The sequence below is a fragment of the Anser cygnoides genome, chromosome 32 (genome assembly GCF_040182565.1).
Source record: "Anser cygnoides isolate HZ-2024a breed goose chromosome 32, Taihu_goose_T2T_genome, whole genome shotgun sequence".
NCBI lineage: Eukaryota > Metazoa > Chordata > Aves > Anseriformes > Anatidae > Anser > Anser cygnoides.
The window spans coordinates 451,569-469,407 of NC_089904.1; the positions used below are offsets into that span (position 1 = coordinate 451,569).

The 17,839-nt window shown below is 50.5% G+C and overlaps 2 protein-coding genes and 1 long non-coding RNA gene across 3 annotated transcripts; 2 read left to right on the plus strand and 1 right to left on the minus strand.

Moving 5' to 3' along the window:
• AQP2 (aquaporin 2) lies at window positions 1-3,394 on the plus strand. The gene is made up of 4 exons (XM_013200798.2): window positions 1-366; window positions 1,660-1,824; window positions 2,648-2,728; window positions 3,179-3,394. Exons 1-4 carry the CDS (start codon window positions 1-3, stop codon window positions 3,392-3,394), a joined length of 828 nt encoding a protein of 275 aa, XP_013056252.2.
• Window positions 3,208-12,239, minus strand: LOC106048690 (uncharacterized). The gene is made up of 4 exons (XR_001214248.3): window positions 12,082-12,239; window positions 7,829-7,895; window positions 7,581-7,685; window positions 3,208-6,465 (listed from the first exon to the last, which is right to left on the minus strand). It is a non-coding gene; the product is annotated as an uncharacterized lncRNA (long non-coding RNA).
• On the plus strand, window positions 12,062-17,839 carry AQP5 (aquaporin 5). Its single transcript, XM_013200751.3, has 4 exons — window positions 12,062-12,424; window positions 13,865-14,029; window positions 14,292-14,375; window positions 14,934-17,839. Exons 1-4 carry the CDS (start codon window positions 12,062-12,064, stop codon window positions 15,117-15,119), a joined length of 798 nt encoding a protein of 265 aa, XP_013056205.1. The 3' UTR covers window positions 15,120-17,839.

The window sequence follows — 17,839 nt, forward strand, 5'->3', positions numbered from 1 at the left end:
ATGATGTGGGAGCTCCGATCCGTAGCCTTCACCCGGGCTGTCCTTGCAGAATTTTTGGCGACCTTGGTCTTCATCCTCTTTGGTCTGGGCTCTGCTCTGAACTGGCCCTCAGCTTCCTCCCCGAGCATCCTCCAAATCGCACTGGCTTTCGGCTTGGCCATCAGCACGCTTGTCCAAGCCTTGGGGCACATCAGCGGAGCCCACATCAACCCAGCGGTGACGGTGGCTTGCCTCATCGGCTCCCACGTCTCCTTCCTCCGCGCAGTCTTCTACGTGGTGGCCCAGCTCCTGGGGGCTGTCGTGGGGGCTGCCATCCTACACGAGATCACACCAGCAGACTCCCAGGAAGGCTTAGCCATCAACAAGGTAAGAGCGCAGGCTGCGGACGGGCTTGGAACGGAGCAGAAAAGTTTGGGCAGGAGCTCGGGGATGGCTGAGGGATGAAAAGAAAGGTTTTGCGGCCAGCAAGGACCTTTACTGAGTGTTGGATGGGAAACCAGCATCAGCTGGCATGGGGGCAGACGTATCTCCTGTAGAAACGCCCATGCCAGGAGCAGCATCGCCCAAAACCAAGGCAGGCAGTGAGAAGGAGGAAGGCAGCATGTTTAGGAGGCAGCACATGGAAATCCCTTTTCTTGCAGCAGTCAGCTAGCAGCAGAGAGGCAGACCCAGCTTCACTGCCAAAGAGATTAAAAGGGTTGAAAAAGGGATTGAGGATTAGTCTGAACAAGAATATTTAGATTGATAATAGCTGAGGTTTAATAAACCCAACAAAGCAAGTAAGAGTTTTACGAGAGACTTTCAAAACACCCATCTCTGCTGTTTTAGAGCTTAAGTCACCTGAAAGAGGAATAGGATTTTAATTTTTTCCCCGGTGGGCTGTTCATCTTGTAGGTGCCTGCACAAATTATCCTAAAAAAAAAAAAAAAAAAAAAAAAAAGGAATATCAGAGAGAGATCCAGCTCTGAATCTCGGCCAGGAGGACAACTGCTGTTTTCAGACTGTCACCAAGCAAAGCGCTCTTGGGATCAGCATTGGAGAGGATGCGTGGTGTCCAAATCATGGGTGACACAGGAAAAGAAAGGGCAGAGAAGCGCCAAGAGAAGTGCCAGGATGGGCTAAGGGAAGAGACAGCGAGGGGGGGGGCCGCGAACCACATATCTGCCCAGCAGCACTGCCAGGTCCATCTAGATCTGGATTAAAAACCTTCAAGGAATAATAAAGTGCCAGAAAGCAGAGCTGGAGGAGAGAGTGTGCAACCAGGCACAGCTTCAGACCAAATCTTACAAATTCTTTCAGTCAAAAAAGAGTGGGAAGGAAGAAGGGATTTTTTTGTGTGCCAAAACATTTCTTTTTGACATTTCTGAAAAGTAATTCATACAATTTTCTAAAAGGCATTTGTATTTTGAGCATGAGGAAAAGAAAAAGAATCCCTCAGGTCAAAGGAAGAGTGGAAAAATAATGCCAAAAAAGATGCCACAAAAACATTTCCTGCCATGTCAATCAAGTGAGCCACTTTTCCATAGGAAAATTTTCCTCCTCTTCATATTGATGCCAAAAATTTCACCTGTTTCCTATGTCCCTGTTGGTTCCCCCTCCAAATTTCCAACCCAGCCACCAAACTTGCCTATCCCTGAGATGTTTCTCCTCCCCTTCCAGCTGCATAACGAGACGACGACGGGGCAGGCAGTGACCGTCGAGCTCTTCCTCACCTTCCAGCTGGTCCTGTGCATCTTTGCTTCCACCGATGAGCGCCGGGAGGACAACCTGGGATCCCCCGCCCTGTCCATTGGCCTTTCCGTCACTGTTGGACATCTCCTTGGGGTGGGTAGAATCAAAACACAATATTTTGAGGGTTGTCTTTGCCTTTGTGCCCGAAGCCTGTTTGGCTGCAGGCCCTGCAGTGGTCAGGGGATTTGAAACTGATGCTGTGCCTGTGATTTTGCAGTGGTTGGAGCAGAAAGATCCCACCAAAGCCATAACAGAGCCAAAGCCTGAGCTCAGGTTTTATTGGGTGTGATTAAAAAAAAACATAACCTGCTGGGCTCTGCTGCTCCTCAAGTCCCATCAGGAGCTCCCAGGGATCCGTGGGGTCTTCTATCCTGAAGGGAATGTGGTGGCAACTGAGACTCTCAAGACCATGATAAACATGGACAGGAAAATACGTGGGGTGAAGAGCAGGTCCTCCCAGAGGACTTTTGCTGGGAACAGACACATCAGCCCCCAACCCACCCAGCTTCTCAATGCATGGATTAAAGCAGATCCTTACTGATCTGCAAGCCCATGTGCCTATGGGATATTCTTCCTGCAATCCTCAGTAGCAAGGAGTAGCAATTTGCTCCAGGAACAGGAACAGCAGGAACTTGTCCTCACAGTCCCTGTCACACTGCAGGGCACGTTGCCCAGCCCGCAGCTGAGCTGCACCATGCACGGGACACATATGCTGGCGCAGAAGGTGAACAAATACAACTCAAGCGTGTTGACTCAGGCGCTGGAAGCTGGTAGCATCTCTTTTCCTGGAACAGGGCAGGCTGGGATGTGAAGCATCAGCTTGGTGGATGAATCATGCTAATAACACACCGGGATATTTTAAAATAATGTGGTAAAAGAGCTTAAAGCTAACAATAAGCTTGGTGTTTCTCGGCAGATCCGTTACACCGGCTGCTCCATGAATCCAGCCAGATCTTTCGCCCCTGCTGTGATAGTTGGAGACTTCAGTGACCACTGGGTAAGAAGTCATGTCTCTGCGTTGGTTTGCTGAGAATGGGCCCCCGCATTACCAATATTCCCAGACAACTGAAAAGCCAGCCAGATTTGTGGCACTTCAGCACCAGCTGAAGGAGAGACATGGAAATTTGCAGAAAGAGGTGGGGCTGCTGGATGCTTAAATAGCTTATCTAAGCAGGGTGAGTTGCGACAGGAAAAGGGTGTGTGGTTTGTTGACCATGACTTAGCACAAGAAGTAAAACCAGTAGAGAGTGGAGCTCTTCTTGGCATCCTGGGGACCTTTCCTGGTTGCGGATGGATCTGGGCATGCCTTTTCCACCAGCTCTTTTAGGGATGCTCCCAGGAATTTCCATCTGCAAAGAGCACGTTCAGAGCCGGAGCCGTGGTGGTTCAGATCAGAGGTGTAGGAAGACATTTGCTCACCCAATTCTTCTATTTCTCTTTTCACCAGGTCTTCTGGGTAGGCCCCCTCGTCGGGGCAGCAGCAGCTTCCATCGTCTACAATTACATCCTCTTCCCACAATCCAAAACCTTCTCGGAGAGACTCGCCATCTTCAAGGGTTTGGAGCCAGAGGAGGACTGGGCAGAGCGCGAGGTCCATCGGCGGCAGTCGGTGGAGCTCCACTCCCCGCAGAGCCTGCCAAGGGGGATGTCGGAGAAGGTGTAGCCAAACCCCCTCAGGGCAAGAGAGGAGCTGGAGAAAATTCTGACGTCCATTTTGGAGACAGCACCCACTCAGCTGGGTGTTTCACCTCTCCCCTCTCTCCCTTCACTTTTTGCTGGTGGGGATAGCTCATCTCCTGGGGAGACCTCCCATCACCCCACTCTCTCTATGCCTGATGGCTTTCTAACCCCAGGGGAAAGCACCATTAAACCAACGCAACCAGTGTAGCAACAGGAACAAGCACACCATGGTGTGCTCCTTCTGGCTGGCTCCTTCCATGTCCCCCTGCAGGAGGTGGTGCTCAGCAGAGCTCACTGCCCTCCAAAAAGAGCTTGGAGGACCTGCGGAGAGTTGTTATTACAGGCACCTGCTGGGTGTGGAGGTTGCCACCCGATGCCTCACTGCTGTTGAACCCTGCTCACCTGTCTCCCATTTCTTCTCACTGTTTGCACACACACCGGAGCTCTTGCTCCCTGCCACAAGTATCCCACAAACAAGTTTTGCTGCTGCGAGAAACACCTGCACCCTTTTACCACCCACCACGGAATGCAGATGCCCTTCGCTTGTGCGGAGGCTTTCCTGAGAAGATGGGACTGGAAGCGTGTCCCTGAGTCCCCACTGGGGAGGACCTTGCAACTGCTCTCTCCAGTGATGATGAGAAACCTCCGTATTTCCAGCTCAAATTCATCCACAGTTCGGTTGTTCCTGAACCACTGCTGTTCTTCAGCTTCAATGCTTCTTCTTGCTCCCTGGTTTCTGCTGTCTTTCCTCTGTTCCTATTCCACCCTGATTCTTGGATGAGTAACACAAAGCATTTCAGATGTGATGTTCTGTCTCTTGCTTCCTACAGCCCAGAGCTTTCACAGATACACCGCACCATAATCATCCCATCCTTTTTTCCTGCTTTGTCAGAACATGGTTACAGTCACCAGCATAGTCAAAGAATTTGAGCTAGTCTTTGCTCCTTCAAGAATTAAAATTAATCCAGTTTCTATTATTCAGCCTAAAAGGAATGGATTTGCTAATCCTAATGCTTCTTTCTGTTGGTGATGTCTCCCCAGCATTGCACCATCACAAGTCATCATCACCTCATTCAGGCTTTTTTCTGCCGAGGTCGTTAATAGAAATATTCAATAAGATGAATATTCAATAAGATTCAATACTCAGTTCCAAATCCTAAGGAACATTATTGATCCTTTTCCTCCCTCCAACTGTTTTGACATGAACCATCATCAAAAGATGCTCTCCTCTTCCTCCACCCACAGTGCTCTAGGTGTCTTACTGAATTCCTGGTTTCCTCCCTTAGAGCACCAGGCCTCTGCACCGCCTCCTCTAGCTGCCACTTGCTGTCCCTAATGCCACCCTGGGCAACAAGGGAAGAAACGTCACAGATCCCAGCTTTTATTCGCTGCAGCCCAGGATCCATTTTCCTCCACTCGTCACTTGATGCAAAAATCCCCAAAAAGGCTGCTGTCGAAGTGCAGCACTGGCTCAGCACTGGTTTAACACACTGTCTGCCACAGCAAAAATATTGATTCTGGTCCTCCATCTTAGTCCTTCAATGAGAAAGGAGCACTTGAATACTATCTCAAAAATATTTTTTTTTAATAATTTTTTAATCTGTTCCTAGACTGAGCAATGTGAATTAAAATCATGTTACCATTCAAACAGTGTGTAAAACTGTATTTAAATTACCAAATATTCACTTTAAAAATTAGTCCATATTTTTGTTACTTTTCAAAGGAAAAAAAAAAAACACAAATATATATGTCAAGAAAACCCAAAGAAAATTAACCAGAATTTATCTTGCCTATGAGCTGCTAAAGACAACATCATGCTGCTGATTCATTTTATATCTTTTTTACAATGTTCAAGTTAATTACATGCTTCTTCTCCTTCGGATGTAAACATTGTATTTATTATTTACCATGACAAAGTTTAAGACTCATATAAACTGCAAAGAGCCCTACAATGAGTTTTAATGTCTAATAAATTACTGTACTCTTTCAAATAAAGTCCTTTAAATTCACTTCTATGCACTGAATTAATACATGTGAATCAAATAGTGACACATTTACAATCATATAAAATATATACAGTCATAATATATATATGGTCATATAATATGTATTTATATGGTCATATACATACAGCCCATCTTCAAGACAGCAACTTATTGATCTGCAAAAATGACAGTAAAAACAAAAACAAACAAACAAACAAAACCCCTCAGATGACAGTTAAAAAACAACAAACAAACGAACAAAACCAAACAAAACCCCTCGGCTCCAAAGTATGGACCCACAAAATAAAGATCATCCCTCCTTTAGCACCCTCCACATGCTCCGATTTCTAACCTGGCCAGATTCTGGCCTCAGCATGCCAGCACTAACACAAAGCAATCTCACTAAACCAGATTTTCAGATGGCTAAGGCAGTGTAAGTCCTCTCGAGTCAATCAGCTACATGAATTTACCCTCTCCACGGAGCTGTCATTGACTTCAATGACACTTCCAAAACTTGCACCGTCAGGAAACCAAGCCAGTTGTTCCAGATCTACACCAGTGCAAGTCAAATTAGAGAGCAGGATCAGCCACCCAGAGATCAGAGCTGCCACAGACCAACTGAAAAACCTCACTGAATTGATAACACACGTATATATAATAGACCTCTACAGAAATGCCTTGGCCCAGGATTGAAAACCACTCAGCCATGCCCATCCATCAGTTCATGACTGTCCACAGTGTGTATCTGCAATACTTATTGCACCATAAATTAACCTTTATTGGCTTCATCATGGAGCTGTGATAAATAGTATGATCGTGAAGTCAAAATGTAAAGCACTGTACGAAGTGTCTCGGCTCAAGTTGCTTCCTGTGTCCTGTTGTCCTCCCGTGCAGGAGGATTGCGAAACCTGCCAACAGATTCTTCACTTCATGTAGAGGTGAAGAATTCAGAGGGCAACCTGAGACCACGCAAACCTCTGCTCCAAAGAACACTGAGAGAGCCTGTTCCTGGAGTGTAGACCTCAAACCCTCCATCATACAGCTGCAAGCGGGGAATTTGGCATCTTACCTAGGAGAAAATGGAAAGAAAATCAGCCTGGCTTGGATGATGCCAAACCCACCAGTATCTTAAAAACAGGTTGCAGGTCCGGCCACTTGGCTCTCACAGCAAAAGGCTCACACTTGTAGGACTGAAGAAAAAAAAAAAAAGAAAAAAAACACTGCCCAGCTTCAAAGCTCAGAGACCTGAACAGACTTTTTGGATGTGAATTTCTTGTCCTGACCTTGTACAAATCCTTTGGATCTGAATCTTCAAGACTATGTGAGCACCCAGCTCCCATCTGGCACCAACCTCTCAATGGCATGACCTACCTAGGAGGCAGACACATCATTACTTTTATGGATCTATTTATATATGTAGAAATATATCCTGAGCATGATTTCCTGAAGGAGGTGCCATGGAAGCTAAACCCATCCAAGACTGCAAGAGGGGAAATCACGTTCGGGTGTAGTCCAGGAAAGGACCACAGACATTTGCAGAAGGTGGTTGGGAATAGGTGGCACTCCATGGCTAATCCCCAGCTAATTCCTACATCTGCAAGGCTTGCAGCGAGCCCTGTTTCACAAAGCTGTGCTGATGGGTCTGGGTACAAGACCAGAGGCTCTGCTTCAATTTTCAGCTCAATTTTTCAGGAATATGAGCAAAATCAGACATTTCTTAAGAGACCACTCAATGCAAGAGTCTTTAGCTCCAACTGCAGTTGATGGTACCACCACAAGTCTCTTTAAATCCTAATCAGTGTAAACTATCTGTAACTTTTTAGGTTGAGAAATTTTGTCTGGGTCTCGGAGGCAGGACGGGGTGAAAAACTTGTTTTCCAGTTCGCAGAGTTAACTAACTGCATATTGTCACCAACATTTTACTTTGCAAGGTCCTAGGCTCTTGGAGCAATTATGCGAGAATTTCAGCTTTTGAGTTTCCAGATTACTCTCTATTATGTTATCTACTGAATTCATAGATGCTTTGGAGCCTGGTCGTGCTTTCAGCTCCCCTCTGCACTGATGCAGCTCAGCTGCCTCCACCCATTACACCCAACAATGCGACCCAGTGCCAACCCAGCACTCTCCAGCCAGCCCCATGCCTTCCCATCCCAGCAGCATGTACACTGCAAGATGGCATCCCACCTGTCTCACATCCCTTTGCCCAGGCAGAGGTGACACTGCTTTCCTGCTATCGGCTCTCTCCCCAGACCATTTCAGCGTTTATTACCATGCATGTTCCTTGCAATCCTAAAAAGAGACAGTATGGGTGAAGACAACACTTCCACAGCAAACACATTTCAAGAAGAAAACCACCTCCCAAAGGCAGGTCTGTCTGAGCCCCGAGAATCCTGGTGAATGGCTGCTGGCCCATAAGAATTCAAAGTATTTACCTAGATGAGCAGAAATGCAACCTCTTAATGTCGCTGATGCAGGTGGCCTTGCTGGAAAGGGCTAGACCTGAAAATCAGGACACCAGAATTTCAAACCCAGCTTTCTCACTGTGTGATCTCGTACAGATCTCTTTTCTAATCAGGCTTTGCTTTCCCTGATACACATTATTATCCCCATGTGTCAATTTAATGACGATTATGATGCAAATTAATTATTAAGGATGCTGGCATTTCCATTGCAGGCCAGACCCAAAGCGTTTCCATCCACTTACTTGAATGCCTTAGAGACTGCCAGGTAATTTCTAAGTGAAGAGCAGAGCAATGCTGTTATTAAGCATTAACACTATTCAGCATTTAAATGGCATCATCCCTGTTTACAGACTCATGGGCTACAAGGTCAGCGACCAGCAAGGGCTGGATGGCAGCTTCAGGACTGGCTATGCAAGCCAAAATGGCAGCTGCCACACAGTGGGATGGCATCAAGGGACATGGGGGCACCCCCAAGACCAAACCTAGCCCCTAAACCCCATCCCCAACCCCATCTGCCTGCCCCAACGAGTGCAAGAGGGTTTCCCAAACTGAATGCAGCTCAACACAGAAAAACAACCCAAAAGTTGCCACAGAGACACCTCCACGGCAAAGGCTCCCACAGCCAGCTGTGGTGGCTTAGTCGATCTCATGGGCTTTTTGCTCCAAGGAGCTGGATCAGGTTACTGAGGGAAGCAAAAGCCTCATTGCTCCGGGGCAGACGAAGGTGCAAGTACCATCTGCCTCAGGCCAGCAGAATAATCCCTCGCCTTTAAAGCAAGCACTAGCAGATCGTGGGTTAGATTAGAGAAATCCTTGAAAGCCTCATCTGAAACACCTGTGCAGAGACATCCCTGAGCACTAGAGAGTGGCAAGGCTTTAACCTAACCCCACCATGGCAAGCAGCAGCCCCAGGACCAGGATGAGGAGGGGAAAGTTTGCCAGCTCTTGCTCTACATTGAATTCCCAGTTCAGATCACTTTTTTTCTTGCTGCAAACTCCCAAAGCTCAGCCAGCAAAAAACACCCTTTCTTTAAAAACAAACTAAACCAAACTTTCTTCTTTAGCCATCCAACCCCAACTAATTCCAAATTCCAGCAGGAGTTGTCTCCTGTTACTGTTAATATTCCTTCTTGTATTCTTGTGCCAGTTTTAAGGTCTTTGGTTAAGGTACAGAGCCAGGTGAGAGGGCAAGACCAACAATTGGACCAGTCTGGATATCAGCAGCATTTGTGATCTGAATTCATCCACCTGCAAGCCGATCCGCCAGGTTTGAGGTCTGACACAGGGCTGAACTCATCAGAAATCTGGGCTGCCGTGGAAATGACAAATTAATAGCAGCGCTGTGCGGGCTCAGAAAATGCAATCAGCAAACCGGGGACGACAGGGACCAGCACACGTATTCAGTTAATAACACACACGCCTCCGTGGGTGAGGCAGAGCTGCAGGAGGGCCCCAGGCGAGGATGAGGCATTGGCTGCCTTCCTCCTGCCCAGACACCCTCAGCCAGCGATGGGCTCAGGTCCCTGTCCCCCTCCAAGTGTGCTGTCCCCAAAGCGCCACCAAGCCACATAGCCATGCAATGGGGTGCTAGAAGGCGGTGATTGGGGTTGCAGTGTTTGCTCGCTGATAACAGCAAGGAAGAGACAGAGGAGGAGAAGGAGGTGGAGGAAGAGGAGGAGGGAATGGCTGAACCTCCTCGCACTGCCAAAGCCTCCTGGTTTCCTTTCCTCCAAAAGCCTAGGGGAGAAGTAAGGTATGCATGACCCTACCACGTAGGTGTCCATCTGTCAGCAGGGCCCTGCGCAATCCCTTCTTGCCCAATTCAATTATATTTGACACATCAAAGGCACTTCCAGTTCGCACAAGCTCCTTGGAGGACATGTAGCCAGCAAGTGAAGGAGCCTTCCCACCGCTCAGCATAGTTAGACATCAGAGAAGCCAAGCAGGAATGCCCCAGAGAAGAAAGTCTAGCAAATTATCATAGGAAAATATGTTTTGGAAGACATGTAGTTAGAAAAACAACCTGCTTCTCCGTGGAAGCTTTTCCCCATCATTTTCAGCATTATTTGATTACATCCCCTAGTCCGGCCGGAGGACTTTCTCTCCGGACAGAGCCTGGCTAGGAGGTTATTATCCGCAGCTGGGACCCCAGCAGAGCGTCTTTCGGCTCAATGCTGCCGATGCTAAAGCCAGGCATGTGGTGGAGGAGCCTGCAAATGCAGTCACCTTGGAAGAAAAACCACGTTACGAAAGAGTTTGGAGGATGGGAGCAAGGCGCATCTAATCCAGAAGGAACCACAGGCAGGTTTGAAGGGAAGTGGCAAGCAATTACTCTGGCTGGAATCTGGCCAGGGTATCTTGAAAAACCAGCTTGCAAAACTTTCACCAAAACACGCCAACGGACCAGGTGTTTCTAGGATAACAGATCTGGTTTTTAACTCGGCAATCTCCCCAGGACCAGCAGAACCGGGAGAAAATGATCATCAGGAATTACACTGTAATGAATCCTCGGTCCCTTGAGACTCTCTGGGTCTGTGTGCTGAGCTCAGGGCTTTGGGTACAGCTGGAGGAAAAGGACTCATGTATTTTTGGCTCTGGAGGAAGGAGTGCCCCTCTTCTGGCTCTGAACGGGAATCCCTCCTAGCTTTTGACCCCAAATGGCACAGGAAATGTGTAAGTCTGACTGCACCCAGCAGAAGGCAGCAGTGAATACAATTTTTTAGCACTTTTTACATTTTTAATTTTAGTTTAAATTTAAAGAGGATTTTAAATGATTTTACCACTCTCCTACACAAAGAGATTGGCTCACCGAGCATTGGATTGTGACTACTTCTGCAGAAGCACACAGCAGCCTTGGATAATCCTGGCCTGAGCTCACTGCATTAGGCACGGAGAATGGATTTGCTTGAGAAAGGCAATATGCAATCAGCCAAGCTAGAGTCTAGCAAGGAGAGCAGAGCTGGCACCCAAACCCATTTGAAACAAATATAAATCCTGGCACAAAACTGCAAAGGGATCAAGAATTCATTGTTAAGTGTCACCAGAGCCTTTTTCCGCCCCAAAACCTCAGCGCCCAGCAGCTCCCTGCCGCAGAGCACTGAGAGCCTCCCACCTCTGCTCACTGCCAGCCAAGGATTTTCAGCCAGACAGATTTAGGATGGAGGCCAGCACCACGGGAACATGAAAGAAGACATGCAAACATGGCCTGTATCCATGCAAAGTCTATGGCTTTATGCTGGCATTCCCAAGAGCAAAATCATTGACCTCACTGAGTAAGAGCTTGAAAAGCAAAAAGAGAGGGGCCCGAGATGACAGGTAGGATGCACCCTCCCTGGCGATGGGCACAGAGCACCCCCAACACCGGCAAAACCCACACCCAATGCTTATCGAGCTCTGGAAGGAGCAGCAGAGCAGAAAGGCAGCAAAGGGGTTTGGAGCCAGGCTTGCCAGGGGTCACCCCCCTTTATCAGGGCCACCCCATCCCATTCAGGCTCAACCTGCACGCCATGAGGAAACCCAAGCTTGGCAAAGTGCCCCCTGAGCCCTGCCCAGCTCCCAGGATGATCGCAAGTCACTCGTTTCTTGCCATTGAGCTATCTCAATAGCCTGGGAGCAGCTCCAGGTGCTTAACTTTGTTTAACGTTTTGACACCCCATCTAAATTGCCTACCAAAGTTCGGAGCCCTGCCCCAGGAGAGCTTCTGCAGCCCGACACCATCAATGAGACTTTCCAAGCAAAGCTACAGTGCCCTCCACTTCACAGGCAATTGGAGGACGGGAGTAACAAGAACACCTCTGCTAAAAAAGCACCCAGCACCTGGCGGGAGGGAGGTAGTAAAAGAAAAACGCAGAGGAGGGAGCACAGTGCCGTTATGCAATCGCGTTATCTAACGACCACGGAGACACCCTATAGGGGCTCTTTGTTTGCGGAGGGAAGGAGAAAGAAATGCCACCAATATCTGAGTCACTGGTTCACCAAGAGGCTCCGAAGTTATTTTCGGATGGAAACTTTTCCAGTTTCACATGATAATTTGGGAGGCCTGGCTAACTCCTTGGCTCCACCCCCCGCCTTGTAACACAGCTCCCTGCTGCTGTTGCATATATAGATAGGTATGGCCCTACAGCTCGGTGCAGACAGAAAAGTCTGGAGACAGAGGAAACCTAAACTTTCTTCCTTGCTGGCTGCCCTCTACCCACTCCCACTATGAAGAGGGAAATATTAACCTTGGCCTTTGCTCGATCCGTCTTTGTCGAGTTCATCTCCACGCTCATCTTCGTCTTCATCGGCCTCGGCTCGGCCCTGAAGTGGCCGTCTGCCCTCCCCAGCATCCTGCAGATCTCGCTGGCCTTTGGCCTGGCCATCGGCACACTGGTGCAGGCATTCGGCCACATCAGCGGCGCCCACATCAACCCTGCGGTAACCATCGCCTTCTTTGTCGGGAACCAGATCTCCTTCCTCCGGACGTTCTTCTACGTGATCGCCCAGCTGGCTGGGGCCATCGCCGGCGCTGGCATCCTCTACGGCGTGACACCAGCCAACACCCGCGGCAACCTGGCCATCAATTCGGTAAGTCTCCCCACCTGGAGGTGATCCGCCGTGATGCTCACCTCCCATGCAGGCTTTATGTCCCTTGTAAATGAGCAGCTGGCACGAGCACGGACCCGGAGGGCCAAATCCGTATGGATGGCTGGTCTTGGCACGGTGTCCCGCATGCACGGAGGGACGGGAACAAGATAGGAGCAAACATCAATGTAGCCAGCAGAGTATTGACATGACAGGTTTATTGTGTGGGGTAATGAATGGCGTGGGTTTTTCTCCTTTAATAAGCGCTTCCTTTATCCTAAGGGCCCCAGTGAGTCACCAGCACCATTGAGATGTTCTTGACTGCAGCCTCTCCACCTGGAGATTAGTGTCAGGATAGGAGCTGCACCGGGAGACAGAGGGGGAGGGCAGAGAGCAGAGCCCAGTCAAACCAGTATGGGCAGGGGCAGCAGAAGCCCACTGGGGAGCTGGGAAATGGCTGTGGATGGAAAGAGGGTGTGGAGAGGAGCAGGAGAAGGTGTAACGAGGAGAAACGCCTGGGAGGGCACAGAGGGGCTGTGAGGGGCAGGGGCTGCTCTTGGAGGAGGAGGGGAAATGGCAGGACCCTCCAAGAGCAGCAAGGCCAGGAAGCACGTCTCAAACCCTCGGGGCAGCGCTGGGAAAGCAGCTGAAATGGGAGCAATGGAGCTACAGCTTCGCCTGAGCCCAGGTCCGGACCCCTCGGAGCAGCACAGGCACGTTGCAAAGGGTTCGATTGCTAGGATGAGGTGCTGCAAGGCATCTTACTGCCACATGCTACACGTCCCAAACCCCAGTCACCCTGAGGCGAAAAGAAAAAAAAAAAAAAAAAGCCACCACAGCGTAGGTCGCTTTGCCCTTCCCATGCCTGATGAGGTTGAGTCCACCTGACACAGTCCCCAGAGGCTGGCACAGAGGCCCTGGCACAGCAACAGCCCGGCTTACCCCCATGACGTGCCCTGTCGTCCTCCCCAGCCTGCGCCCTTCCTCCCATTCCCCTCTGCAGTGGCTGCTCCCCAGCCTCCTGGGGAGGTGCTCCACAAAGCAGAGGAGGGGAAGAGTCAGGATAAAATGGCTTGCAGCAAGCAAAGGGGAGAGTAATGCAGGAAAAAAGGGACAAAGTGTGCAGGTGGAAAAGCTCTGAGTGCTGCAGTGAGAGGCAAATGAGGAGAGAGATGTGGATTGTCAAAAGAAAGAAGGGGCTCGAGGTGGCGGGGGGGAGAAGACTTTGGGGAATTAAACAGAGAGAAAGAATTTCTTCTTTTGTAGAGAAAGGCGCAGTGAGCCTGAGCAGCAGGAAGCTCCATACCCTGCTCTCTGGGCATGGGCAGATCTGCTGGGGCTTCACATGCATGGCTCTGCCATCCCAAATCCACCAGAAAAAGCCCTCCCAACAATGCCAAGCCCCGTGGACGGTTAATTATTGCCATTCTTTACGGTTCACAGCTCAACAACAACACAACCCCAGGCCAGGCCCTTGTGGTGGAGATCATCCTCACCTTCCAGCTGGCTGTGTGCATCTTCGCGTCCACAGACAACCGGAGGAACGGCAACGTGGGCTCCCCAGCGCTGTCCATCGGCCTCTCCGTTGCTGTCGGCCACTTGGTGGGGGTGAGTGTCCAGGCAGGAGGACAGGGCAGGCGCTGCCACCAGGATGGGGCTCCCCAGAATGGTCTCGCATGGTCGGTCCCAGAGGGGCGTACATTAGAAGAAGCAACAGGGGCTTGTCCGTGATGCATGGATCCCTTCCTCCCTGCGAGAGAAACAGCTTCAAGGGCCACTTCAGCCATTTCAGGCCCCAGTTCTGCAAAGCTGCTCGTATTCCCTAAGCAACATGACACCCGCTAACCCGGTCTCCTTTCCTCACCAACAGATCTACTTCACCGGCTGCTCCATGAACCCAGCCAGGTCCTTTGGACCCGCAGTCATTGTGAGGAGGTTCAGCTCCGCACACTGGGTGAGCATCAGCTACATGCTGGGATGGGCTGGCTGGGGAGCCACCGGGGCCAGACACGGGCGACAAGGGGGACAGGCAGCAATTCCCACGGGAATACAGCACTGGGAGTTTCAGAGCCCATCCTGGACCTGCAGAGTCAACAGGAAGGAGGTTGTTCCCCCAAAACACAGGGAGAAGGGAGCAGGTTAGCCCCATGAGACAGAAGTGTGCAAGGAGAAAAGGATAACCCCCTATGCAATGGAGAGCATTGAACTAGGACATCACCTGAGGTCAATAAAGCACACAGAAAAGCCCAAGCTGAGCTTTCCGCTCACCCAGCACTGCCTGCAAGCTCATACCCAGCCCTCCAGCACATCAGAGCTCTGCACTCACAGAGCTTGGCATCTTCACCAAGCAAAGGTTGAGGGGACTTCAACCCATGAAATCTACTGGAAGGGGTATTCGCATCTCTCTGGGGGCTGGGAGACGTGGGGCAGCAGGGGGATGCTGGTGTGGTGGCTGCAGCTGGTGCACCACCCTCTGAGACCTCCTCTCACCCTCTCCCCTGTTGCTTTCTAGGTGTTCTGGGTTGGGCCCATCCTTGGGGCTTGCTTGGCTGCTCTGCTGTACTTCTACATCCTCGTCCCCTACTGCATGAACATGTCAGACAGGGTTGCCATCATCAAGGGCACCTACGAGTCAGAGGAGGAATGGGAAGAGCAGAGAGAGGAGAGGAAGAAGTCCATGGAGCTGACCCCACCATAGGAGCAGATGGGGAAAACAAGCAGAAGGAGGGGAGGACACCACACACATGGGCTCATGTGTGCACCAAAACCAGGAATGAACACATCCAGCTACAGTAGACTCTTAAGCAAAAGTCTTCTAACTCAAAGGCCATCCATGACTAAGAAAGAAGAGAACATTGCAGTGTGTGTATATAATCTCTCTACATGAGCACGAGTGCTAGAAGCTCTCCTACCCTAACTGCAGCCAGCTAAGCCCAGCGAAGGAGTCTCAGCCCAGGGCAGCCTTCCGTTGTGCTTTCACGCCCACTCGGCTGCATCCATGCCCTTCTAGGTGTGATATTTGCACAATTCAGAGATGCCTGAGACCACACAGGCTCACGCAGGATTTCAGCCCTGCCTTTGGTGGCCCAGGGGATGGAAACACCACATAGACACCAGCAAAGAAGAATGACCACTTTGGGCAGGTGGGTGCAGCAAAATCCCCCTTTTTCTCCCCACCCATGCTGCTCATAGATCCTCTTTCATGCATTAGCTGGTGCTGGTGAGTCCTGTTTATTCATGGCTGCAGAAAGAATGCAATTTTTTTTTTGATTTTGTGTGAGTTATTTGTAATATAGTGTATTATTTATTGTGAATAAAGGAAACTTAAAACACATCATGGGTGCAATCTCACTCAGGCATCAAATTTTTAGGAGCAAAAATGGATTTAACTGTATGCAAAGCCATCTTAATGATCCAGGGCAAGAGCAGGTAGCTGAACCCAAAATCCTGCAGCAGCAGATGGCTAGGGCCACTTTTGCCACAGGGGAAGCAGGCATCAAGGGCTGCTTTCCCTTGAGGGCATCTCCCAAGGACTGGAGATGAAGCAGAGGTTGCCAGAAGAGGCGACACCTTAAAATTAGTCCCACTGATCCTGCTGGAAGAAAGCCAGTCCTGGGCAGGACCCGAAGGGGGAATCGCCAGTGCAGCCGACTTGGACACCCAGACACTGAAAGCACGTCCCGAAGCCCGGTTTGGTTATGCTTATCTTGCTGTGGATAAAGGGGACGAGCAGGCGGTTTGGAAGGCGATAAAGTCCTTAATCCTGAGAGGGAAGGAGGGACAGGTACTGGTGCTGGAGTGGGGTGAGAGCAGGGGGTGCCCAGGCGCAGGGCATTTTGAAGCCCATCTCCCGAGGAGGGTGCGAGCTGGGAGGAGCCCAGAGCAATGCTCCTTTGCCGGCTTGACTCAGGCATGGCTTTCTGCCATACCAGTTCTCCCACAAGGTTCCACAGGTGCCCTCAAAAACTGACCCACAACACTCCCCAGCCCCCTCGCCAGTGGCACCGATCCCAGGTGCCAAACCCACACCTTCACCCTGACCTTCTGCTGTGGCCCTGCTCTTCCAGTTCTGCCACCACCTTCTGCCAAAACATCTCACCCAGGCTACCCTGGGCTCACTGCAACATGGGTGCACTGAGCTGACACAGTCCTGACCGTCCCTCCTGCCAGCTCCCTAAATCCTGTGCAGAGCTCCACCAGCACGGCCCCTCCTCATGCTGCAGCGATGAGGTTCCCTCCAAGCACCGATGCCCAAGGTGATGCTTGCCTGCGTGCTCCCCACTACCAGATACAGCTCAAATGTGATCCGACAGGTCACCTGTAGGTCAGCGTCAGCTGTTTGAGCATGCCAAAGACATTTTGCAATCCAGGCTAGGACACTGGAGGAACCTGGGTAGCAGCAGATCCTTGTCTTCCTCTGCCACCCCTAAGTTCTCAATAGAAGAGGCAGCTGACAAGCAGAATGAGAAAAGGAGGTGGAAGAGCTCTTAGCTGGGGTCACACAGATTGGTGGCAGAGCTAGGAAGCAAAAATGCAGTGACCCAGAGCACAGCATGGGGCTGGGGAAGCACCCAGTGCCCATAGAAGCAGGTTGGCATCCCCAAAAGCCGCATCCCAGTCTCCTACAAATGCACTCCTGGACCCTGAATACGCAGGGACTGTCCCTGGGCATCCCTCCTTGCTTTTTTGACCCCATCCACCTTTATGCTGAGAAAGGACACACGGCTGCTCTGGCAGACCCCACACCCCTTCCCATGGCAGGGGATCAGGGGGGCTCGGCTCCAGCACTGCCGGTGTGATCAACAACAGGGAGAAGAAGCCCAGCCTGGGTGTGAGCCCTCCACGGGGATGAATCAGAGGATTCTCAAGCAGCAGCTTTGCGTCACCACAGAAGTCGCCCAGGGCACGGCTAGAAAACACAAGCAGGATGGCCCCATACAGGGCTGCGGACAGCAGGAAGGGGGGCGCCGCCTGTTGAGACCCTTCCCCAGTTCATAGGCAGGGGAGGGCTCTGCTAAGCCGGGGGTGAATGCAAGCGAGCACCCCGCTGATGCCAGCACCATCCCATGCTGAGCGCCAGCATTCTGCACCGTACAAGCCCCTTGCACACCCGGCTTCCCAGTGGTCCCTGTTGCATTTTATCTGGGCAGAGAGGTTGCATTTAATGCATCCTGCAAGCACCGTGACCTCACCTTCACCAGGATGGGCACAGGGCAAAGCCCTGGTCCCAGCTGGGAAACCCTGAGGTCCTCCTGCCTGTTCCCATGAATGGGAACAGAAATGCTTTAAAACAAATGAAGAACGGGTATTCTTTATTTTGATTTTTCCTCTCAACGCTCACAGCTCTTCATCCCCATTTTTGATGGGTCTGTTACCACGGAACACCAGGTTTTCAATACCCCTTTGCAAAAATAGCCA